Here is a 25246-nt window from a genome sequence, read left to right as displayed (position 1 = left end):
ACTGTTGGTTAAGGGTATGGACTGTTCAATGACCAAAAGGTTCGGTCCAGTTTTTATTTATTCATACAAACTTCGCATTTCTAAAACTACATTCGCCTCGCTCGATGGACACGGCGATAGCGGCAACGATTTTGATACCGCCGATCGAATCTTCTCCGGACCGTTTACCAGTGGGTGAGGATTTACTATTCAACTACTTGGTATTAATAAGTCTAGGAAGCCAGTATATGGCCCTAAGCCAAGAAAAATAGCCAATTCGGGAGAATGGTTCGAGGTGGGATTTGAATAAAAACAAAAGAGTGCTTTATTTAATCGGTGGAGTGCTGTTGATGTCGCTTCTTTCAATAGAGTCGATCTTTTCCACATTCGGAGTGGTCCCAATGTTCGGATAACAATGTTCGAGGCCCTCTAAATGGTTCTTTCTCCAAACTGTTCATTAAAATTCGGGACCCCAAGCATCTGCTTAGTTTCCTTATACTACTATCCGAACCTGGGTGTACGCAGTTCTATTTTCCTTGTAAAATTCTCTACGATCAACGTGCAAGGTTATTTCAATGAGAAAACAAAAATTGTGAGAAATGGATGATTTCTATATTCTCCTATGCTCGAGGTTGTAAAAAAATATGTGTTGTACTTTATAAATACCTGCTCTATTTTCTGATCGAACACATGGCCTGACGATTAGGGAATATATTTTGCCATTAATGATAAAATTCAATTTAAATCTTTCAGTAATTACTTTTAACTTCTATTACTTTCTTATCAGTTAAGCAAACATCATCAACATAACTTCATATTGAAAGTACTAACAATCTTTCAATTTAATCCATTTGTTCAGATACCATCTCTATCTCCAAACATTAATCGTTTATTATCGACAATGAACAAATTCAAATCACAATATTCAACTTTAATATTTACCGTTGCGCCAACCACGGAACTGGTGGTGGAAAATGGAATACCTACCCCCCCCCCCCCCCCCCCCCCCCCCCAGTACACCGATTAACCGAGTTAATACGGGTTACCCGGGTTGGTTGGCTTCACTTCCGATCCTTCCACCACCAACCGAAGTCCAGTGGGAAAACTGCTGCTACACTTCCACGCTCTTTACCACTCGCGATCGCGAGCATTATGCAACCGTGCGCGATCAAACTATTCCGCGCCCTCGATACGAGCACCTTCGATACGCACCTTTAGCGCTCGGTGCGCAAAGACTCTTTCCGATTTCGTTTCGGTCCGCACGTACCGGGCGTGCACGGGTTGGATGCTGTTGTAGACCTGTTTTACATTTTGTTTCCTTCCCTGCCGTGGTTTCGGTTCCGCTCTTCCATCCGCTAAACTTTTCCTTGCTTTCGCTTTTCGGTGAATCGCACATGGACGCACAGAGGCTTATCAGTCGCTAGGCGTCACGTTGCGCCCGACTGGACCAGGAAAGGAAGCACTTTTTCTGCTCATTTTCATCTCCGTGGTTGCTTTCTTGACTTTTCCTCATTTGTTTTACCGTTTTTATTTCTACTTTAGGTTCCTATCTTTCACCCATCATCACTGTGTCCTCAAGCGTCATTACCGGGAAAAAATCGTAACCATTAATCGATTATGAGGCGAGGAAGCGAGATCGTGCTTCAGGGGTACTTTACCATGACACGTGATACATAATTTTCTCCTTCCGAGCTTACGGTTCTGTCCCTAAGGAGTTTGCATTGATCGATTTAACAAGCTGCAAACTGCTGATCAACTATGCTATCGAGGAAGGTTAAGAGAGTAGAGTAAAAAAGAACTTAATGATCGGGTTCGTCACCGCACAATAGGACACGGGAGGCTGGGATTTAAACCATATTCAATCCAACAGGTCCACACACCCGAGAAGACCGCCCACAGCTTCCTGCTCACCGTACAATTATTCCCACCAATAACGAGGTGTCGGAAAACATTGGTTTGTTTTTCTAGTACCGTAAATCGCTTTCCCTTTCAATCTTTCCTTCCATGATGATATGAGTAATCATAATGCTTCGAGATAGGTGAGTGTGATCGTCTAGTGTTATTGCTTGCTCGTAAGCATTCATTCCTAATCAAAATGTTCCCTTGGCCACGGTGTTAACAACCACAGATCCACTCGCTGATCCGCGCACAATGTGAGAATTTTGTCACATAATAAGCAGGAAGTGAGCACTACCTGTCCATGTTTTAATGGTGCACCTTTAGAGAGTACCAGATGTAACGCACCAAGTACAGTATGCACCTGCTGCTGCTGCTGCTGCTGCTGCTGTAACTGCATCGACGGGATCAACGTGCAGAATAAAGACAATTATGTCTCGCGGAAGTTAAATTATTTAACCGACAGGTTGAGCTTGTGAACCGGCAATATTGAACTACATATCCATATCCATTGCAGTGGTGTCCACCTCCACTGTCCCACGCCGAGGTAGGGAAAGCATCAGCTTGTGCGGCATGCACATGCTTGACATGCTTGCCCCATATGCCCAACAATCTTACCTACCACCCTTGTTGAGTCGTGGCATTGGGAGGGACAGGAAGATGAGATGGATGGATCGTTTTGATGGATTTGTCTGCACTGTGGACTGGTAGGTTTCGCTGGCCATTTCATGTGAAATGGTTTGTCTTTTCAACCCTTGGATGTAAGGGTGTGTAGTTTGGGATGCTAAATTTAATAAGTGGTGTATGAGTAAGGATAACTTTGACTTTTAGATGTATTAAACAATGTTGACAAAACCTATGAACTTACTTTAAAATGGCCTAATTCCCGTCTTAAGGTGTAATAGACTCATTTTTTTACAATTAATTATGCTAATTAACAATGCCGTATTGTCAATAATAGACTCTAATCGAGTGAATAAATCAGATTTTTATGATTTTTTTTCTCAAATGGTTTTTTGGCTCGGCAGCGTCTGTTGATTGCAGCAACACACCTGTAATGTGATCTTACTGATCGGTAATGATCTATGTATTTTTATGAGTAGTAGTATCTCATCCGAACCGCTTCCGTGTAGTGAGGACTAACTTGCCAACTACGTGGCCTTGCTTATAGTCTGGTAAGCCACTCGATGACCGTCGTGACCTAGTAGGTCGTTTAGCCTAGAATAATTAGAGACGCAAAAACAACTTTGTCACCTCCCCCCCAAAGGTCCGGGATCGCCTCAACGATCAAAAGTAAATCATATCAAAAGGATAAGAATTCTTAACAGTATTCAATCAATCCTCTACGGATGCCAATCATAACGCACCACCATCCATAGAAGGGTTTATTTTCCCTTTTACTGGATTGATCCACTTTCCGCTGCAGCATCGGTGGCAGCAAACCGAATATTATGTCATCAATCCCCATCGTCCCTGTCCGGCGAAGGTTGTTTCCCCGTCCCGGTGTTTCAGACGTACCGGGCCAGGGGTTCAGGTTTTTCTTCTGCCCTTCCTCGGATCGTACCGGCGATCATATTGTTACCGGTTTCCAATTTCCTCATGCCAATCGGTGTCCGGAGATTGTCCCGCTGAACTATGGTACACCCTACGGAAAAGCGGAAAAAGGGATACCGAAGATCGCGGGCGTTCACACTGCTCGCGTCCACCCCTTTGGACATAATGACGCCACCGTAAAGGGCACGCCGGTGGTAATAAGAGGATTTTGTGATATAAAATGTTTCGTTTGCACGTTCGGAACGTAATCCAGTGACACCTCTCGGACAGATCGGATCCGAGTGGCTTGGCTGGGGACAGTGGATGTGTTCCGTCACAAAAGTTGAAAGCACGGGGCGCAAAAACCTAAGCGAAAGAAAATTTTGTTAAAACACTTTAAGCGTTCGTTTCTATCTTTGTTACCTCGTTTCGGGCTTTTTGATACATCTCTTACGCCCTCGAAAGCACGCGGCCGTATCTGTAACCGTTGCAGGGGGTGGGCGTAATAGGAGCGCGGGTGGGAGGTGGAAAAATTCGCGCTGCCGCACGCTTTCGTAGTAGGGGAAAGTGATTGTTTGCGGTGGTTCTTATAAGTACGGTCGGCGCACCGGAGTGGAAGGTTATTTTCCGTGCATCTGCTGGCAAGGTCGGATCGTAGCTGGAAAGTGAAAAAGTGCAAGTGCAGTTTAGTGGTTTGAAACGGAGTAAATTTTGCGGAAATCGATCTGTTTGTGGTGTGAATTAATCAACGAAAATCGGTGTTCATCTGTGGTGCAATTTTGTGTAACGGTTTCCAGTTTAAAATACAGCTTTCAACAATGAAGTTGCTTCTAGTGGTAAAGAACATTTTATTTTTATGAAGTATTACACCGGAAATGTTTGTATAACTCGTGTATTAACTTAACGTACAACTGGGAACAATCCTACTCGTTTCGTCATTGCTCAAACCCACCTTAACTCCATGCCCATCTTACCATTGTGCCGGAAGTGTGCTTAAAATACAACCAAGACACTCGAAATCTGCGGAAGTAATCACTCTGGCATCAGTACATCCTTCAAGCCTTTTGAAGTATAGGAGCTACCCCCGTTGAAGCAATCAGTTTGATAATAACAAGATGCTTTGGGTTGCAATCGAGTGGTGCGAGAAGAAGCCTAGCTGCTAAAACAGCAAAGAAACAACCGTTGCATCATACCCTTTTTCTCGGGCGGAGTGCGAAGAGTGTTGATGGCAAGCGTTCCGAGTGCATTAATTTGGCCATCATCGGAATTTTGTAATGCTTAAATACAAACGCACGCTTCGTTCGCTTGTTATGTGGTGAGGTTCAGCATTGCAACAAGCTAAAAAGGGGGAAGAGAAATGTTCAAATTAATGTAACACGTTGGATCGGTGGCGTTTTTAACAGCATAAATGATGCCTTGGCAAGATGCAACGGTTGATGAAATGTGCGCGGGCTTTGACAAACTTTTCCCTTTCTTTCTCTTGGCCATGTTCTTTTACTAACGCAGCTCTGCTACGGTTCACGGAGTCTGCAATGAATTTCGAGTATAATATTGCTATTTGGAGTACAATCGGTACAGCATTTCATGTGAAATAATTCGGCTGGTTTCGGAAGTTCCAAAGTTGTTCGAGTAATTGCATACTTTCAGGTGCGCGCGTTCCTAAACAAATGGAAGTAAAAATTAATGCAGAGCATTTTCAATTGGAAATTAAACCATGTTTTGTCTCCAATTTGGAATTATATTTCTTCGCAAAATTTCAGAAATCTTTGCAAAAAAGACCGACTACTGCGCAACTAACCTGGAACTAATTTATTTTTTAACGTCGCTGTGTGTCAAGAAGAGCTCGTTTCCATCGTCTAGATCAGATTATAATCCCAAAGACCAATGTATAAATTATGGACGAGCTTAGTAAGGTCATTATTCCGAATGCTGTAATCGTGCCTGACAGCTAATTGAGGCATCTTGATCCCACCAAATACATTGCATGATCCAGATAAGGAATATTCAATATGGTTGTCGATGATGTAACATGGCCTAGGACACATTAAGGGTTTTCGTTACGCATTACCAGTCAGCATCCGATGTAATCATTCCGTTCCATTATGCGGTTAGGACAAGTGTCCAGTAGTAAATTAACGGAATTCAATTTCTTTTGGAGTTTATCTCCATTACCAGGAACGAATGATCTTCATTTTCGTCTTGACTAACTTTACTTACTATACTTGTTGATACCACGCAGTTGGATACTCGGTCCTCATTACGGGGAAACGGCCTGGATAAGATTTGAGACCCGGTTCTGCCGCGTGAAGACCGACGCCTTTTTGTTCTCTATCATTTCTCTATCATTAGACAATACGGCACTGGACCGTAATAATCAAATGTAAAATTTCTCTATCATTAAAGTATTCCAGGCATACTTTATTTACTTATCAGGCGCTACAACTGCTTTGCGGTCTTGGCCTGTCGCAACAGAATTCGGAACCGCTCACGGTCCCCCACGTCCTCCGCCAATCCGTTATCCAGGCCTTGATGGCGGATAATTCCACGCCATCCTCCCATCTCAATCTGGGCCTACCATGCCTCCTTTGTCCGTATTAAACGGCCTAAAGGGACTTTCTGAGCTGAGTCGTCCGGTGCCATGCATATAACATGGCCAGCCCATTGGAGAGGAGGATCATAGTATAAGTAAAATAAGCCGATGCTTCGTACCTCGTACATTACGACAGAGATAAATCTTCCGGACTGGTAGTGCAGTCATTGGGACCTACATCATTTACGAAGGATATTTGGTCACGGAGTTTGAAAATTAAACTTTTATAAGATATCTTTGTTTGGCCTCTTACGCTGACCTAGTCAGTGGATGTGTTAGGGGTCTTCAACTTTCATTGCCTTTATTTTCATAATTTTTTAGCCTTCCAAGAGCCTTCGTAGTCCCCCACAAGAAAATCCCTGTTACTGTTACTTGTACTTTCAATATATAAAACTAAACTCCTTTGACCATTATCTTCTAACCACCTTCCATAGATCGCAACCTGTCTACTGGGAGCCAGCCTGCTCCAGGCATCACCCCTCAAACAGAGCACGCCCCGGGCCCTCATTACCAGCCGATCGGACGTGGTAACACCGGAAGCCACCAAGGATAAACCACAGTATATGATCCGCGTGATGCCAAAGGACGAGGAGCTGGAGGAGTTATCGAAGTTGGTCGATTTTTTCGCGCATGGGGAGACCGGCTCGCCCAGCGGATCAACCGGCTCTCCCCACACGACCTCCTACGGTTCCTATAGCCCGTCCCGGGACGATCTAACCGAACCGCTGCTTCCGCCACCGGTCGAACAAAGCGAACCAAACTACTACGCCGTCAAGCCAAAGAAAACCAAGAGCAAAAAGTACAGCCCGACCCAGAAGCTCATCAACCTGAAGAACACCGATGGAGTGGAGAAGAATGCGAATGAAAAATCACGCCCGGACAACAGTGACAAGGGCGGGCGGGGCTCGAGCGAGGAGGAGGATACTTTCTTCCTGGATGCGATCGATCTGGACCGGCTGCTGGCCAGTGCGTTGCTCGGTGAGCAGGATGCACAGTCGGAAGCGACGGCCGTTTCGGGCCGTTCGCTGTTGCCGCTGCGGCTGGACGAGCTGAACCGGGGCGAGTTTGTGCCGAGCCGGAACCGCCGGGTGGATCAGTATACGCGCCGCGTTGCCGGAGAGGATGAAGGTGCTAGAATCGATTTTCAAATGCATGGTCACCATGGGCCTAACAGCTACAAGTTTGGCTATGACACGGGTGAAGGGTAAATGTGGTGATTTTTTTGTGACTAACTGCACGATCTTGTGATCTTTCTGTTTTTGTTGTGTGTGTGTTTTGCACCTTTTTGTTGTAATTTGTGTGTTTTACCACGTGTTTTTAGAACGAAATATACTAATAAGTGATTTTTTCCATCTCTTTTCCCACGCAACAGGAAGAATCGTCAGTTCCACGTAGAGGAACGCGACAACAAGGGTAATGTTCGAGGTCGCTACGGTTATTACATGCGATCGGGCAAGTTTCGTATCGTCAACTATAGCTCCTCGCCTGAGACTGGCTTCAGGATAGAGCCGTAGAAGCCAGAACAGGCCATCGCTCTGTCTGAAGACAAATCATCATTTAGTTACCTGTTTTAGTGTTTTATTTATTACTTACTTACATACGTTTACAAATATTCTACATCTTTTCGTCATACATTGTTTTGCGTATAATTTTTTCTTAGCCATTTGTCCCTTTTATTCATGGCCACACACAAAGAGGAGAACGAGAAGAAGAAAGCCAAATAAAATTAGTTCAATTAATTAAATCAGCTTGATGCGTTCTTTCCATCTACAAATCTTCAATCCGAACAAAAAGTTGTAAGAAAACAAGAACAATATGTATTTTTTCAAATTAACGTGGGTTTTCGAGGTAGATTGGGAATGTTATTTTTAAACTCTTAGTTACATTTAATCGCTCGGCAATAAATGCTTTCCCTTTCTTACAATCGTTTCGAAACGGCGTAGAATTGTTTTTCAATATCATCCAATAAACCGGACGCACCAAATCGGAACATTTCCGGCTTGAGCCATTCTTCGCCGAGCGTCTCTCGGATCATGATCATCCAAGCGATAGCATCCCGGACCGTTCGTACGCCACCGGCCGGTTTCAGGCCAATCTTCTTGCCCGTGAGACGATAAAACTTTTGTATGGCACGAATCATAACCAGCCCGACCGGAAGGGTTGCATTGACCGCTTCTTTACCCGTGGAAGTTTTAATAAAATCCGAACCAGCCATCATCGCCACCATGGAGGCTTTATAAACCTAACGAGAAAAAAAAGTTTAGTTTAACCCTCAAAATCGTTATTTCGCATGGATAACGTAAGAAGGACTCACATTAACCATTGTACCACACTCTCCGATGCCAAGGATTGCCTTCAAGTGCACCTTATCACCGCACGCCTTCCTCATTGCGACAATCTCCTCATACAGCTCTTGCCATTTTCCGGTCAGAACTAGGCTCCGATCGATCACTATATCGATCTCGCTAGCTCCTTGCTCAACTGCAAAGCGTATCTCCTGTAGGCGCGTTTCCAGTGGGTACGATCCGGAAGGAAATCCAGTCGCTACGGAAGCAATTTGAATACGATCGACCATTCCCAGTGCCTTAAGCGCTCGGTATGCGTCGCCGACACGGCTCGGATAGACACACACGGCTGCCGTGTGTACTTGGCCTTTCAGCGCTGCGTGCGTTGCAAGATCCGAAAAGGGATATGCTGCCCGGAAGCAAAGACGAGCGACGTTCGATTCCGTATCATCGCCTGCGAGTGTTGTCAGATCGGTTAGTTTTAGCGCTTGTAGCGTGTACTGCCGAAATTCCGCTTCTGTGACACGTTTGATAAGAGCCGAGGTTAGCAGGTCAACCGAACGAACCACGCTGGAAAGGTTTACACGCACGTTGGCGAGCTGTTTCGCGTCTGGAAGGATGTTATTGTAATGGAGTAGTATAAAGGATAAATAAAGGTAGAATTTTGGTTACCTACCATACGGGATTTCAACGTTTGCCACCATATCGAATGCTTTATTGGAGTAGCTTAATCAGATCAAGGGGTTTCTTTGCTTTGTTTTGCCGGCTGATAAGCGGCAATAAATCTAAAATGGATTAGGCAATCAAATATTAGAATGAGCGATACCGACGAGTTACGATCGTTGAAAAGGAAAGTTTACGCACAATTAAATGCTAAAAAATAGCTTTTTCCAAAAAACTACAAGAATTTCGGTTAGAAACTTGGAAAATTGGACACAAAAACACCAAATACCTGTTTTGTCTGCTCCGATGACAGTGTACGCCCAAATAACAAATTTCATTATGAAGGCCTGTGTACACTTGCACGACTGAAATTGGTCCTGAGATCAATATTGTTTTATGGTTTGTTTTTATATCAATAAAAAGAATAACATATTTCATAATGAACTATTTAGCTATAAGAAGAATGAAGCCAAAATATCTGGATATGGTAAACCAACATTTCGTGCCAAAAGCAGTAAACGGAATTCTATGCTGAACGATGGTTATTTTTTTATTCTTTAGGATCTAAAAATATTGCTTCATTTCGTTTAAAACTGTCTCGCTCCTGCGAGGCGCTTCCTGGAGCCTAATTTCACACCATAAAAAGCGCCACACAAAGAAGCGATTTTGAGATGCACTGAGAAGAGTGAGACCACACGCAAAAGAGCTGTTTTACCCAACCCTATCCACAACTTACCTACGCAAGGCAACGGAGAAAAAGCAGAAATCACAATTTTGAGGTTTTTTGACAGTTTCATATCGATTTCAACAGTTTGAAATTTCCCACGGTCCGCAGCCGCAAGATGTCAAATCGGAACATTTTTTTTCTGTAATCTAATTGTCAATTTATTCCAACATTGATATGACCTGAGCTTCACGGCTCGTCAGGCTATAAACGTCAGTGCTCAGAGCGATTTGTTTGGGAATGGACTGTCAAATGGTGTTGTTATTTCATACGCGTCGGACGTGTGCGTGTTGTTTTCGTGCGTGAATTTTTCCCCCAAAAAAAAAGTAAGCTTTCTCCTCGAAGTGGAAGAAGATCTAACGGTATGTTTTGCTACAGAAGAGCGTTGTGACACGGTGAGGGTGTATATGAGTGTAAACATTGCGCTGCTACAGTACGCTGTTGTGTTCAAACGTAGGGGGAAGGTGCATCGTGCTTAAATTCCCTTGCTTACAACGTATGCTCCAGCAGCGACAGGTTTCCTCACCCACCAGGTCCGTATACTCCATACCACCCGGATGCCTATCTACGATCAAAGCAAGCCAAATTAAAGACACAGTGAAAGGAGTGTGAAACAAAACGTGTAGCGCCACCGATCCAGCTTTCCTGTAAAAAGAGAGTTATTCCGTGGCTGTGTAATTTAGATTGTGGTAAAAATTTGATGCCTTCTGGTTGATTGTGTGGAAAATGTTTGGTTAATTTCATTATTAGCAAAGTTTGGGTGGTCACGTCTTTTTCCCGTTACAGTGAGTGTCGGTTCTCGCGGAGTGATAAAATCGGATCCAAAATAAAATAAAAATCATAAAAGCATGCCCAAAAAATTTGTGTTGAGAAGAGCTGCTTGATTGTGAGTGTAGTTGTGTGTATGTTTGTGTGATTTGTGTCCCCGGAGGTCCGAAGTGAAGTAGCTGGCAAACTGGCACAAGTGCAAAGTGTGTACCTGTGAAGAATTTCCTTCTTCCGTAAAGTGTTTGTGTGTGTGTGTGTGTGCGTTAAGAGTGAAAGTTTCCGGTTTTTTCTTTTTCGGTGGAAGATTGTTGGATGCGGAAAATCGCGCGTGAAAAATGAATAACAACAGTTCGCGTACGCATCAGCCCTGGCTGTTCAACAACTCGCTGGCCATCCGCCAGGAGATACAGCGGTTCGAGAGCGTCCATCCGTCAATCTACGCCATCTACCACCTGATCGATCTCATTCCGGACGTGCAGGTCGCGCAGCAGATCCGCGATCATGTCGTCTGCATAGAAGGTACGCGAAAGTAGTGTAAATTTTAATTAGATGACGTATGGGTTGGGATGGTAAGCTTGAAAAGTTGCGCTAAAAGAGTGCTGCATCGTTTGCATCGTGCAAGAGAAATCGAGGAAAATCTGTCCACTTTCTTTTAGGAAATTTATTTGTGTCATCGGCCCACACGAGAGGCTGAAACGCAAGGCATAATTATTGTTTGTAAACAGTTGGCCTTGAAAGCCCTTGCACGTGGTTAAAAATGGTTTTCCGGAGGCACACAAACTGTAATCCGTTGTTGGTGAACTTACTCTAAAGAGCTAAAAACCCACACGCTTTGCATAATCATATTCTTCCTCCTTTCCCGACAGAGCTGTTGCTGATCTTGTCCTGCCTTCGCCACGAAAATTTCCATAACTACCATCATCAGTGACTTGGATGTAAAGATAGTTGTGGGATGTAATTTCCAAATAGTGCTGTTTGTATCTACTTGCTCTCATCCGCAGTTTTTAGCTCTCGAATCCTAATAAACTACTGTGCCCGAAAAATAAAGTGACTTAGCGTTTTGTTTCTTAAATGGTTTTTTATGAGGCCAAATGATGGTCATCACCTTCGAAGTAGTCCCCTTCCGATGCAATGCACCTCTTCCACCTCTTCTTCCACTCCTCGAAGAAGGTGAAAAACGCGGATGCTGGGATGTCCTTTAGTTCCGCCGTCGCTGCGGCTTCTATATCCTCGATAGCGTGAAAACGGTGTCCCCGAAGCGACCGTTTTAGATTGTTGGACAGCCATAAGTCGGCTGGTGCCAAATCTGGCGAATACGGCGGTTGCGGAACAATATGGGTGTTAGTTGTTGCGAAAAACTCCCTCAAAATGACGGCACCAGGCAAGACTTCACCCGCTTCAACTCCAAAACATCTTTCAGTATGGTGTTGACCGAGGCTTTGGAAATCCTAACACTTTCCGATCGACAATTGTTGACCACTAAATACTTGATTTGGACGACGGTCGAGGTGGATGGTCTCCTCGAACTGTCCTCGTCTAGAAATCACTGTACCATTTGTACACATTTTTCTTCGACATAGATTCTTCCCCAAAGGCTTTTTGTAACATCCGCAATGTTTCCGCAGCGTTTTGTTTCATTGCGGAAACCAAAAATTTCATACATGCGCTTTGCTCCACAAACTTAGACATGGTCAATATGGATAAAAACACTTGGCGCAGCTCCGAAAACAAATTGTCACTCCTAGTCGGGTTCATGTTGTAACTTGAAACGTGGCAGAACTGTCAAAAACATACATATTGACAAACGGAAAATAAAAACAAGCGGCTTCTTTTTGCGCGCGAAATTTGACATAAAATGTCACTTTACTTATCGCACGCAGTAGTATATTGTGCATAGCTTCAGCAATCCTGCTGTTCCTGCTATTCGAATCCGTCAATTAAGATCCAATCTGAGTCGAATCTTTGTGGGGATTGAATCTTCGAGACTTTCAAGGTCCGCTTCAAGATTGTTGGACCAGCGAAGTACCATCGAGAGTGCTTAAACCTCGGAGACATGTGCCATAGCCCTATAACTGGGTCAAATGAGCTAGCTAATTAGCAAGGAGCCAAATCTGAATATGTTGTGTATGAATATATATTTTGGAAACTTTTCCGGTCACACCGTACAGGATCCTTACAGGAAGACAATATGGAGAAGTTTTGGTAGTGGGCTATAAGCGGTACAAAAACGAAACACAAATCTGTCATCCACGGCTCCAGTGATTTTGTTTGATCATTGTTTGTTATATATTAAATTAAGTTAATGCCATATTAAACGCCCCGCTGGCAAAACCTGGTCCCCTTTCGGTATTCTTTCCTGTACGAAAAATTGATACAAATTCGGTGGCCTTCTTGCTTTGCCGAGTGCTCCATTAATTTTGGGGGATTTAATTATGATTTACGATGGAGGCTGTGCGACAAACCTGTCATTCTCTTCGTCTTGCCAGATGCCTCATCGGGCCAAAGGAGAATCGAAATAAATCGCAGTCTATAAAAATTAAATCACCAACAGCTCACACACACAAGCTGTTATCGTGTCTGTCAGCATTTTCCATCGATACATTGAAGCGTTGGGCACATCCTAAGGAGACGAGCGTTGGATGAAATGTATTCCTGGGTCGCACTGGACGCTCTCGTCAATTAAAGTGATGTTCACCCTGGCCTCGGTGTCAGATGTCGTTTGGAACGATGAAAAAGAGAAAAAAAAACTTCAAAAAGGTCAGCACGATTTAATGTATGTTTTAAAGAAATATGTAATACAAGAAGAAGAACAACGTTTCCCTGAACGTTTCCTTATGTTTAGCCAATTGTTTTTGCCCAGCCCACAGTATTGGCCTGCAAAAAAAAACGGGAATTTTGAATGAAATAACGTATGCAGAACAGCTGTGCACAAGCTGTGGAATGTGTTTTCATTTTCTCCTGACGCATCAAAACAAGAGTCGGGATCCATATAAGCGGACCCATCGGAAGGCTTCATGGTTTAAATCCGAAATTAAATCAAATACTTGCTGACACAAAATGGGCGCCATAATTTGCTGATGACAAGTTGATTAGCAGAAATGTTAGTTTCGGTTAGTTGGCAGAATGTTTCGCTTCATATAAACTTATGAACTAGAACAAAACAGCTATCTGCGTTTGAATGGGTTAAATGCAAAGCATCATATGCGACCAGTCATTTGCGTACATTTCATTTTTGCGGTCTACACTTTCCGACGACACGTTAGCAGATGCTGGCGATGCTGTGTATTTGTGGGTTTCTTTGTTGATTCTTCTCGGCTTAGGATCGAGTACAGTTTCAGTAGTATGGTTCTGGCAAATACCGGTTTTGGCTGTCGATCGATTCCGTTCTGTCCGGTGTGTGTGTGGAGAGTATGGCGGCATTTTATGGCTATGCTAATGCTATAGGCTTACGGTTAGCTAAAATTAGACCTTTGCCATCCGACTAGCCGGTTAGCGGTTTTTTGGTTAAAATATATTAGGTGATCTGACCGACCAGCAGAACCGACCTGGCCACTACTGCTACGAGCGTGGAACACGCGGGGGTATTTTATTTGTTGCACGCCGATTGAGCATTTTAAAATCATTAGCTCTGTGACCTAATTTTGGTGATTGTATGGTTTTTGGTTCGTGAGGTTGGTGACTTTGTGCTCTTTATGGTTCCTTTTGCCGAGGTGTTGATTTGCCCATCGAAATAATTTAGGAGCGGGAGCGCCGGTGGTGTAGATGGTGTTTTAAGGGGCGGCCCGGTGGTGTAGGCGACAGCGTCGCTGGTCTTCGAATAGAATCCCCAGCTGGACTGGGGTTCAAATCTCATCTGGACCTTTCTCCGGACTGATTATTCAACTACGTGGTATCGGCAAGTATAGCAAGCCAATTCGATGGGTGGCGTGACATTAGAGGTCGTTAGGCCAAGAAAAAGAGTAATTTAACAGCCATATAGCGGTAGTGCTTTATTTGTAAAGAGTTTGTTTAAGCAGTTCATTCATTTGTTTTTTTTTTTTTATATTGAAATCATTCCAAAGTTAGAAATATGGCCTGGCCGTCCTTTATGAATAAAAAAAAAACATTCTAAAGTTTTTATAATTTATATAGAATTTCACTTAACTATCTTTTAAAAGCTAAATAACTTCTTCTTTAAGGCTTAACGTCCTTCTAGGACACGCCTACCATCGAACGGCTCTCTGTTGTCGCCTCACCTACGGGGCGACCCAGAAGCTTAATAATTTTATTACAAAAAACACATTTTAAAACGATATATTTGTAATCAATCTGCCGCCCTTTGGTTGTAAAATTTAAATTGATGTGTTGAAATATTCCTTATTTATTGACTTCATAAAAAAAACTATGCATTAAAAATATAGATTGATTTGATTAGCAGGACCAGGGTTCAAATCTTATCCGGGTCTTTACCCCGTTATGAAGATTGACTATCAACCTCTTTATATTATCGGCAACTCCAGTAAACCGTGCAAAGACTGGTGTGACCTTGAACAGTCGTTAAAGCAAGAAAGAAAAAAAAAGCATGGACCTTGTACGTTGTAAGTCCCTGATCGTGGTAATATTAGGTGTGCAAATAAATAATGGCCGTTTTTTTCCTTTCGGGGAAAAATGATACGTTTTTCGATGCCAACCAATCCTGGATCTGTTCATCCATCTGTTTATCCAACCAATTTTGGATCTGCTCACAGGAGGAGAACTGCTGGTCAGCCAATCCATGTGCCAAGGATCGGAACAGATGGAAATCCGATGGTACCAGATCCGGTGAATACGGCAGGTGCGGTTAAACATCCTATTTCAGGGTATTAAGATAGTTTTTCACAGGTTGAGCAACATGTGGCCGAGCATTGTCATGCAGTAGAATAACTTTGTCGTGGCATGATGAGTATTCTGGCCGTTTGTCACGCAGTGTTCGGCCAGTGATTGTTGCTCCCGGTTTCAGAAGTTCGTAGTAGATGACGCCGAGCTGGTCCCACCAAATACTCAGCATAACTTTCGAGCTATAGATGTTCGGCCGAACTGATGATACTAGGGTATGTCCGGGGGATCGCCATGATTTTTTGCACTTGGGATTTTGCGCTGAACAAAATCCATTTCTCGTCTCCCGTCACGATTCTGTGAAGGAACCCCTCTCTGTTGTGCCGCTGGACCAGCAATTTACATATGAAGAATCTGTGTTCGTTGTCCCGCGGCTTCAACTCGTGTGGTATCCATTTGCCCTCCTTCTGTATCATGCCTCATGCGCTCAGCCGTGATGATATGGCCTGACGAGTTACACCAAGCACGGCTGCAAGCTCTTCTTACGTTTGGCAGTGATTTTCCTCTATTAAAGCCGTCCATTCTTCGTCGGCGAACGTGTTGGGCCTTCCTTCACGTTGAGCATCCTCTACGGCGAAATCATCACTTCGAAAGCGTCGAAACCAATCCCGACTCCTTGTTTTGCTTAGAGCAGCATCGCCGTAAACACTCGAAAGCTTTCGATGTGCTTCGGCTGCCGTTTTCTTCGATCGAAACAAAAACCGCAACGCCTCCCGCATATGGCGCTTATAAGGCACAAAATCAGACATTTGCAAGAACTAGGAACTTTTACTCGCACGAAATAATCTTTAATAGGTTTACACAGTTTGATTATCTTATTCCCGAACTTGATTAATGATGTTTGTAAACGTCAAAATCGCGACACAGTCCATAGTGGTCCCATCGATTCATAACGGCCGTTATTTATTTGCGGACCTTATAGATAAGTTTTTTTATTAAACGTCCATTTTCCTCATCACCCAACTCATCAATAAATTTCAAAATGAATTCACCAGTACAGTTCTCGATCACACCCACACACACACACACTGTCTACCATCATATAACCATTTTATTGTACACTTTTTTTTTTAAATAACCACGAACGTAAAAGAGACCATGCCGTAACAAACTCATTTCGTTGAAATCGCATCAGATCGCATTAAGTTCGCCGGTTTTGTACCATATTTTACCGGCTTAGATGCGCACGGAAAGCGCTTTTCCGTTGGGTCGCATAGAAAGAACAAGCTGCTAGCAGCAGCAGCAAGCTTCGGCTTATTTTATGCTCCAACGTTTAGGAACGCTGTGTAGAAGGGTAGAACGAATCTTGTGCGCTAGATCACCATTCAACGGTTCGTTATTGTGCTCCTGGTAGTGGTAGTGCCCCTGTGTAGAGCTGTAGCGCAAAAGCTCCCGAAGCACTAATAAATTGTATGAAGATGAAAATCAGATTACGTCACTTGCGTTTAAGTAAGGAAAAGCGCTGTACTTAGTGACGGAGCTCTTCTCTTTCTCTCTCTCTCTCTCTCTCTCTCTCTCTCTCTCTCTTTCTTTGTCTCGCTTCGCTCTACCGTTTCGTTTCCGCAGTTCTTTACGTGATTGATTTTTTCCCGATTCAATTGATGGCTTGTATTGCGCTGTGCTTCTAGCTGGTTTCCAAGGCCAATAGGTTTGTTTTGTAATGGGTTTTTAAGAACATTAGGCGAAATAACGTGTAAGCTTTTAGGGCGAATGAAATATATTTGCAATCTATTTAGGTCATATTTGTGTATGTAATGCTTATAACCATTTTGTAATGAAAGTTTATAGAAAAGTTTAAGTTTACAACAAGGCTTTTTCGAAACATCTTTCATAAGCAATATTGCTGAGGGCTTCAATAACGATAGAATTAAATTCAAAGAAAATAAACCTTACACATCCAGCCAACGTAAGCTCAAACGGTTTTGTCTTGTAGAGAAACTAATTTCCCTTTTATCGATTTATCTTTCGGATGTCATTCCATGTTTATTTCATTTGAGCTTTCTATCGCACGCCTATGTTCTATGCTGTAGAAGCTTGTTTTCCCACCCCTTCTTAGCACTAATAGTTGCAAACATGACAGGAGGAAACGTGATGCAGTTTGGCCTCGGCTCGCTTGCCGGATTCTTGCACTGGGAAGGCTTCTTGGGCGAAAGTGCTGTCGTTATTTATAGCCGAAGCGAAGGACGCTTGCCGATCGAACTCGTTTTAGTTGCATCTGCTTGCAAGTGAGAAAAGTGGAACGACGAACTAACGAACAGCAAATGAGCGTTGAAACAAAGTGCCAATTGTGAGTGGGCTTCCAATTGGTACAACATTAAACTATATTGGGTACATTGTACATCTGGCGTTTCGATTTGTTTCAAGCAGAAAATATGTTAAATCGCTCTGTAACGCAAATAATGAGACTTCAAACGATCGTCCTTGCTGTCAAAGGCCAAAGGCATTTGAATTCTTTCTGAAAATAAATATGTGGCCCAAAAGATAATAAAGCACAAAATAAATAGAGTCCCTGTGTTGTTGTCCCCGTTCGGCCTGGGATGTTATTCACGTGTTGGGATCATATTTCTCTCTGCACAGATGAATGAATTTTTCGTGAAGAAATCTTACATGACACCTTCATTCCTGTATGCTGCTCATGTTCCCGTATTCCCTTTACGATTCAGAAAGGACCGAAAGCTGCAAAAGTTTAGCGTAATATAATCTCTACCTGTCCTCTTGCTTACCTGTTCAACTCCTGGAACAGCAGGCTGAAGAAAAGGTTGCAGTTTGAAAGATGAACTTACAGAAATGGACCCTGTTTATTTCATCTCGTGAAGCATCAGGGCAACTTGCTCAATGACTTGTATGGCTGGTAAGCTCGATTGGATGTACCGTAAAAACTAATCCACACACCCTTCGGCCGCTGTGTTGTTGGTAAAAAAGTTTGGTAAAAACAGAACGCAATGGCTTGAAGTCCCGAAAGAATGAGGGCGCCTTCGATATTATATACATAGATGCAGTTCGTTCAGTTGCTGTGCTTGGGAATTTTATGATGTGATAATTTTCTCACTCATGCACGTACGCATCAATGGCGTAGAGGGAAGGTCAACCCCGGTTAGTAAGAGGCAAAAAAAGAAGGTTAGTTGGTTGTTGAGTTGGTGTAATAAAATCCTGAAGCAGGCGCACATATTTCCGGTGCAACTCGGCAAGCAGGGGACAAGCAAGAGGGTACGGTGTGCGTGTTTGTTTCGGGAAGGGTACATCTTTACATGACATGATGGGCTTCTTTCTGGGTTGAATTTCAATGAGTTGAGACGATTTTTTTTTTGCACATAAAGTCAGCAATTTTATGGAGGAGTGTGTTGCCAGGGAAGAAGGGGATGTGAATATATTGGAAACATTTAAATATAGACAAATTGGAATGTATTGGGTTAGTGTTATGTTCATTTTGCTGAAGATTGTAGTTGAACAGTTGAAAATTGAATCAATGAACGTTGAATTCTATTTTGAAACGTGTGACTTAGAGGATGATGTAAATATTTGATTACCGTTTCGTAAATATTTAACTCCGCAGCTGAGCTGCCATTACCTTTCACCTTGCTTCCTTTGACGCTTCGACAACGGCGGAAGAGTTTTGTTTAAGCTAAAAACTTTCATTCTGCCGATGGCAGTTTGCGTTGGTGAGAAGGCGAGAAAAGCGACCCAATAACATGGAGCATCATTACGTCAACTTTAGAGCGACCAGCATCACCAAGGGCAGCGAACAGAATTGGGCGATGCCGTCTATTTGCATCGCCCCGGCTATATAGACACTACCAAGCTAGCTGCCAAGCATCACACTCAAGGCCAGCAGACGCGTTTTTATTTGATCACTATTATTGTAAACAAATCATTCTCAAGAAATTTTGGATGGCGAAGGGGCATGGTTTTACTCGCTTCGCCATCTTTCTTTCTCTATCATCATAAGCAGCTACTCGACAAAATGTTTACCAACGAACGAAGAGAGCGGAAAGATCATCACGGTAATAAAATTTCCAACCCCAAGCAGCTGAAAACTATTCTCAAACTTTTTATTTGTTTCAACACGGCACAGAAACTCGCCAGTTTGTTTGCGTTTTTCCGTGTTTCCCGGACCGGGGGCAGCATTTTTATTTGCTGCTAGAGAGAAAAAAAACCCCGTTCTTACCACCGCGCGTCTCTGTTTTGGGCGGGTGTTTGTGTGGTACCATCGCTTGCCAGATGGCTAGAGAAGAGTGTTTGATGTTAGGGAAAACACACACACACACACACACACACACACACACACACACACACGTGGAGGACTGGAAGACGTCATTCGATGCTGTGGAAGTATCTATATTTTCCACAATCGCAGGCTTCACCTAGTTGGATATATTTTCTATTGGAGAGCTGCTAGAGTTCTGTCAAGTGCGAGGAATTCACTTGAGCATCCGGGCTTCGGCTACATTAACCAGTCACTTGAGATAACGCCTCCACGTTTTGCGATTATTTCCATATTAGTTTGACACTCTCGACCCTCGGTGGCGTTATATTACACTTGACGGGGGTGACGGAGGTCGGTGTTTGTTACATTACCTCATCGAGTGCGGTCGCGTGCGCCTACGCACGAACTCCTAGTTCATCGCGATGACAGATTGATAGGTTTTGGGTTAGAATGGAACGATGTGTGGCGGTGTCGTTCAAGGTCAGGGTGAAGCTTACACAGGGTACTTGCTGTTAAACACTGGTTCGTTTAGAAAGATTTTGTTGCCCGAGGGAAGAAAGCTTTTTCAATTAGGTTTAGCAACAGACTAAGGTGTCTTAATTTTAATCACAATTGTATTTTCGACAGTACCCAGTGACGTAATCTTCTGATCAGTTCCATTTCTGAACTTGATGCCCGAAGAATGCTGAGTGTTTGTGTACAGCTGATGGAACGTGATCGATGGTCGAAGTTGATGGTTGATGGCTGCTGAACACGATCAGCTAACTGTTTGTAAACAATTGTTCCCACATGCCACTGCCAGCGGACGGAAGCAGCATCAGGGTTTTTCGACAAGAAAACGCTGATAGTCGAGAACTCTAGCAGGAATGCGACCCAATGCTGTTGTTTGCGCTTTTTGGGGTCGGATTCTCCCGTGCCTGTGTGTTGACTTCGATTCCTTGCTCCCTGTTTTAATTATATCACTTTACACACGGGCCTAGCACAAGGGAGAACTAGTACAACTAAGGGAACTAGTCAAGGGAAAGGGTGTTGTTTACTGTGGCGCTAGGGTAATGCACGACGTTACAGTTCTTCGAAGGTTTGTGGGAATTCGAAACAGATAAATAGAATTAAATTTTACGCAAACAGACGCGACTTGGGCAACAATCGGAAAAGGGTAGTGTGTTGAAGAATTGCTGTCGAGATGTGATTAGCTGAATAGTCGTTCGAGTAAAATTGGTAAACTAAGCTTGCAGTAACATGTGCCCTAGTTGTGATACAATATTGGACAAAACAAGTGCAACCAATCAAACCCAATCAAGAAACCCTACATTGAAAGTGCATAATAAGTTAACTGTGAGAAAGATGTTTTTATGTTGATTGAAACAGCACATTTTTTGTTTATTATAACAAAAACTTAATTATACATACATACATAACAATTCATGGAAAAAAAACTTACTTACTTATCAGGCACTACAACTGCTTTACGGTCTTGGTCTGCCGCAGCAGAATCAGGAACCGCTCACGGTCCCACGCCGTCCTCCGCCAATCCGTTATCCCGACATGAAGGAGGATGATTCTACGCCATCCTCCCACCTCAATCTGGGCCTACCTCGCCTCCTCTTTTCGTGTGGACGGCCTAAAAGGACTTTCTGAGCTGGGTCGTCCGGTGCCATGCGTATAACATGACCAACCCAGCGGAGTCTGGTGAGATCGTCATACAGTTCGTACAGCTCGTCGTTGTAGCGGCTCCTCTATTGTCCTTCCACACATACGGGGCCAACGATCCTTCTGAGCATCTTCCTCTCGAACGCGGCTAAGATGCCTTCGTCTGCTTTGGACAGGGTCCATGTCTCAGAGGCGTATGTGAGTACTGAGACTATAAAGATACGGTACAGTACCAGTTTCGACCGTCGCGACAGGTTTTATGAGGTGAGATGTTTCCTCAGGCTGTAGAATAATGTCTCTATGCTGTTTTCGGTGCTGACTTTTGACCCGAGGTAGGTGAAGTTTTGGACGACTTCAAATTTGCGGTTATCTATCCGTACATCATCCCCACGTAGTTCCGGATTTCTTGGTAGGGCCGCTGATGGTGCCACATGGAAAAATAAATAAACATAAAACATCAACGTTTTCCTCCTGGACAAAACAAATGCAACTGTGCGTGTTGTGCTAAAATTAAATTTTCTTTCAATATTTCGTTGCAAATCCTTAGTTTTCAAATACAGCCTTGCATCAGCGATGCATAGACTCGATCAGGTGATCAATGAAATTTTTGTGGAATTACTGCGAAAGCCTTCTTTTATTTGTGCAAACTGATCCTTGCGTCGAGCACCTTCACGATCAATTTGCTGATTCTCGATCTCCCACAGGTTCTCTATAGGGTTCAGATACGGAGATTGGGGCGGCCAGTTCATCATCATGATTTCATTATCCTTAAACTGTTTGATCACTTTGGTGATGTGCTTGGTGAACATTTTTCAGGATGTTATTGTACATGCAACGGTACATTATTCCATCGATTTGATGAATTGGACCGAAACCGTTCGCAAAAAAAAAAACATCCCCAGACCATTCCATTGCCTCCGCCATGCTTCACCGTCTTCTGACAGTAACGTGAATCTAAGCGTTTTCCAGTTGTTTGACGTGACAGGGAACATCCCGTCGCTTCCAAAGATGTTGAACTTCGACTCATCACTGAACAGAATCATTCGCCATTTCTGCACATCCCAGTCAATAAGAAATTGAGCAAACTGAAATATTTTATTCCGGTTCCTAAGTGAAATCAAATGTTTTTTCACAGAACGTCGAGAGAACAATCAACGCGGCTTCAACGGCACGAAACAGATAACTGCATATCCATTCGCACCTTGAACGAAGATTTTAAAGGATCCTTTTTCATGCTTCGTACGATCATAGTGTCCTCTCTTGGCTTGGTAAACTGTGGTCTTCCACCTCTATTGTCCACAAATATCTTTCCGGTTGCACAAAATTTCGAGCACAGTCTAGATACGGTCCAGTTTTTCAGCTCATACTTGTCACAAATTGTTTTTTGTGACATTACGCTCTTGAAATCATCGATGATTTACTTTCTAAGCTTCGCTCTAAGGCTGTCAGGTGTCTTTTTCGTATCTAGTAACAAAAATATAAAGAAAACGTCAGTTACCAACGTGTATTTACCTTGTAATGTTACAATAATAAAAAAAAAAACACTTTTTTCAGTAAACGAATCTTTTTCCAACGTAAAACAAGGTTATTAAACGATGATGGTGGAGATAATAGTCTAAGAAGCAAGAAATTGAAGTTGTTTTCACCAACACAAAATGGTTCTTGTTCACAAAACACTCGCTGTGATTTGTAAGTTTGACAGCTGATTGCTGCAATAAACTTGCAGGGAACATCCAGACTCCTGAACCGTCAACTGGAGTAAGTGTCCCGTTTTCTATTTCAAAAACTTGAAATTTGCTGATCATTTTTATGATTGTGCTATTTGAGTTGCACTTGTTCTGTCCAATACTGTAAAATACGGTGTTATTGTGATATATTTGATTCAATTGACATATTTGATTGTTATTTTGGTCATCATTTCGATTTAATTCCTAAAGATTAAGTGAAAAATCCACAAAAAGACCAATACAATACTTTTTATATTTACATTGTATTCGACTTTTTATAATACGATGATGAGTTTCAGGCTACATTATGGAAAAAAATCCAAGAATAGATGCAAAAATAGAAAAGTTGAATATTTCAACGAGACCTCTTTATGCTTACTTGTATTACTACCTATGAAGCAGATGATGGGCAAAGTGATTTTATATTCTATTTAAAATAGGAGAAAGAAAATCATGTTTACTCACATCGTCCTGACGTTAGTGGCACACTGTTCCATTATCAGCGAGTCCTTGAACTAGATACTAGATTGTGGCAAACGGTACAACGAGTCGGAAGGACTCTGTGCAAGAATGTACACTACTTCTGGAATGTAAAATTGCTGTTCAGATGCCTCATTATAATTGCTTCTGCACCTTGGAAAACATCACACCTAGTTCTTATGCATGCAATGTTGGGTGGATTAACTGCAACAGGAGCAGCGATGCACATACTGGCGGCGGGTGTCATTTTCTCAGGCGTTATTTCTCGAGCTCACGCTGATCGAGAGAGTTGCCCGGTTATTTATAGTGCCTCCATTCAATGCTGTACCATATCCATGGCAGTGCTATGCACCACAACATCATCATCATCATCATCATCATCATATCATCATCGTTGTCGTCATCATCAATGGTTGTGTAAACACTTATGGTTATGTGCAGATGAAAAGGTTGACAAAGAACGCCCGACGGTGGTGCCTTTGGCTTAACTCTCCACATGGGTTGGTGTATTGTGTGTCTGCCACAACCAACATGTACTATGTTTCGTTATTATTGTTGCCAGTGTTGCCCAAACCACGTGCTCGCTGTCAATAGTGCTCTTAAATACCGTCGTGTTGCGTATTGATGGGTGAACGAGCTGCACGAGAGCAAAATGTCAAAATCATTCCACTTGTTCCTCGCAGCCCGCTGGGGCCCGCTGGGTGATGATCGTGGGGGCGTACTGATGTGTGAGTGTTTAAGTACGGGATAGAGTTAAACATGTGACCGATCAAACGGAGGAAAGGTAGAGAAGGGATCGGCCAGGTTTGGCGCAACTATAGTGATGCTTATTTATAGAACCAATTCTCATTTCGCTGCTTGCCCACGCTCGTTTTGGAGCTTCCCCCATTTATCAATATTCATTCCCGAAAGTGTGCGACGTCCCGGGAAGCAGTGTTAAATGTAAATGAAAATGTCAACCTCTTTGGCATTGGATTTAATGCCGAAAAGAAGGTGTTTAGTGTGATTCGTTGAGTCTATTTATTGAGCGTCTGCTGGGTGTACTTAACTCATGCGATAAGCACACACTTCGGAATTGAAAACAGTCGACAATGAGCATTGAAATGTGGTAGAATTGTGAATTGTAGCATATTTACTTTGTGAAGAATTTAACTTCAACTTTCGTACTACTGATTGGTTCAACTATCAATATAATTTTGCTTTTTTTCTTTGTAATTCTTCTTCATGGGTTAACGTCCTGATAGTTAATGCCAGTCATCCAATGGCTAACGCGCTTAATAGATACCATGTAGTTGGATAGTCAACTATGGGAGAACTGTACGATTTAGGGTTTGATTACCGACTGGTCAATCAGACTAGAACACGAGGGAGTACGCTTTTTCGGGATGCATGACAACAAATTCTGATTTGATCGGCTAATACTTTTCAGAGTTGAGGCATTTCGGGGAATGTAGCAAGCGTTCTTGTTGGAGGCGCTCCGCTAGGATACTGATCGATGGTACGAAAAGATCTAAAATGCTCAACATTGCGCAAGAGTTGATTCTGATCTGAATCCTATGTGTTCCATTTCGATGGAACGAGTGAGATGCGCGGTCTAAGGAACGGGCGAGAATGGCGGGCTGAGGAAGGAGAGAGAGGTGCGGGGTGAGGAGCGAACGGAAGGCTGTCCGAGTGGCATCTGTTTTGGCGACAATTGTCTGGAACGGCGGCACCCGCAATTGTTGTTCGATCTCATCGACACCGGCCAGAATTCCGCGAAACCCACCGTAGAATGCAAGCGGGCGGCTTGTGTGGTCGGACGGACCAGAGAAGCGAGGCAAGCGAGTTGCGGCTGTTCGCCGGACCACGTTAAGGGGGAACAGAGAGGGAATGAAGAGATAAGGAGAGAGTGAG

General features: G+C 43.2%; 4 protein-coding genes across 4 annotated transcripts in view; 3 read left to right on the top strand and 1 right to left on the bottom strand.

The window, feature by feature from the left end:
• The window catches only part of LOC126565137 (40-kDa huntingtin-associated protein), a 342010-nt gene that overhangs the window by 71247 nt on the left and 245517 nt on the right, over window positions 1-25246 (top strand). The gene's annotated exons all lie outside the window — the stretch shown is intronic.
• LOC126560610 (uncharacterized) lies at window positions 105-7512 on the top strand. The gene is made up of 3 exons (XM_050216566.1): window positions 105-200; window positions 6433-7202; window positions 7371-7512. Exons 1-3 carry the CDS (start codon window positions 105-107, stop codon window positions 7510-7512), a joined length of 1008 nt encoding a protein of 335 aa, XP_050072523.1.
• LOC126565101 (deoxyribose-phosphate aldolase) lies at window positions 7917-9059 on the bottom strand. Its single transcript, XM_050222240.1, has 3 exons — window positions 8960-9059; window positions 8313-8893; window positions 7917-8240 (listed from the first exon to the last, which is right to left on the bottom strand). The coding sequence occupies exons 1-3, from the start codon at window positions 8985-8987 to the stop codon at window positions 7917-7919; spliced, it is 933 nt and encodes a 310-aa protein (XP_050078197.1). The 5' UTR covers window positions 8988-9059.
• Window positions 10594-25246, top strand: part of LOC126563998 (centaurin-gamma-1A) — a 168167-nt gene continuing 153514 nt past the window's right edge. The window contains exon 1 of the mRNA XM_050220891.1: window positions 10594-10957. Within this exon, the coding sequence (XP_050076848.1) occupies window positions 10774-10957 (184 nt within the window). The 5' untranslated portion in view covers window positions 10594-10773. The remainder of the gene's footprint in view (window positions 10958-25246) is intronic.

This window comes from Anopheles maculipalpis, chromosome 3RL, assembly GCF_943734695.1.
Source record: "Anopheles maculipalpis chromosome 3RL, idAnoMacuDA_375_x, whole genome shotgun sequence".
Lineage (NCBI taxonomy): Eukaryota > Metazoa > Arthropoda > Insecta > Diptera > Culicidae > Anopheles > Anopheles maculipalpis.
The sequence above is the reverse complement of the archived record's forward strand: the minus strand, read 5'-3'. Positions and strand labels throughout refer to the sequence as shown.

Bases quoted from the DNA above. Each gene is read 5' to 3' on its own strand.
- LOC126560610 (XM_050216566.1), top strand. From the start codon at position 105: ATGGACACGGCGATAGCGGCAACGATTTTGATACCGCCGATCGAATCT. The intron at 201-6,432 runs GTATTAATAAGT...CACCTTCCATAG, and splicing joins ATTTACTATTCAACTACTTG to ATCGCAACCTGTCTACTGGG. The intron at 7,203-7,370 runs GTAAATGTGGTG...CCCACGCAACAG, and splicing joins GGCTATGACACGGGTGAAGG to GAAGAATCGTCAGTTCCACG.
- LOC126565101 (XM_050222240.1), bottom strand. From the start codon at position 8,987: ATGGTGGCAAACGTTGAAATCCCGTATG. The intron at 8,894-8,959 runs GTAGGTAACCAA...ACATCCTTCCAG, and splicing joins AAACGTTGAAATCCCGTATG to ACGCGAAACAGCTCGCCAAC. The intron at 8,241-8,312 runs GTGAGTCCTTCT...TTTTCTCGTTAG, and splicing joins AGTGTGGTACAATGGTTAAT to GTTTATAAAGCCTCCATGGT.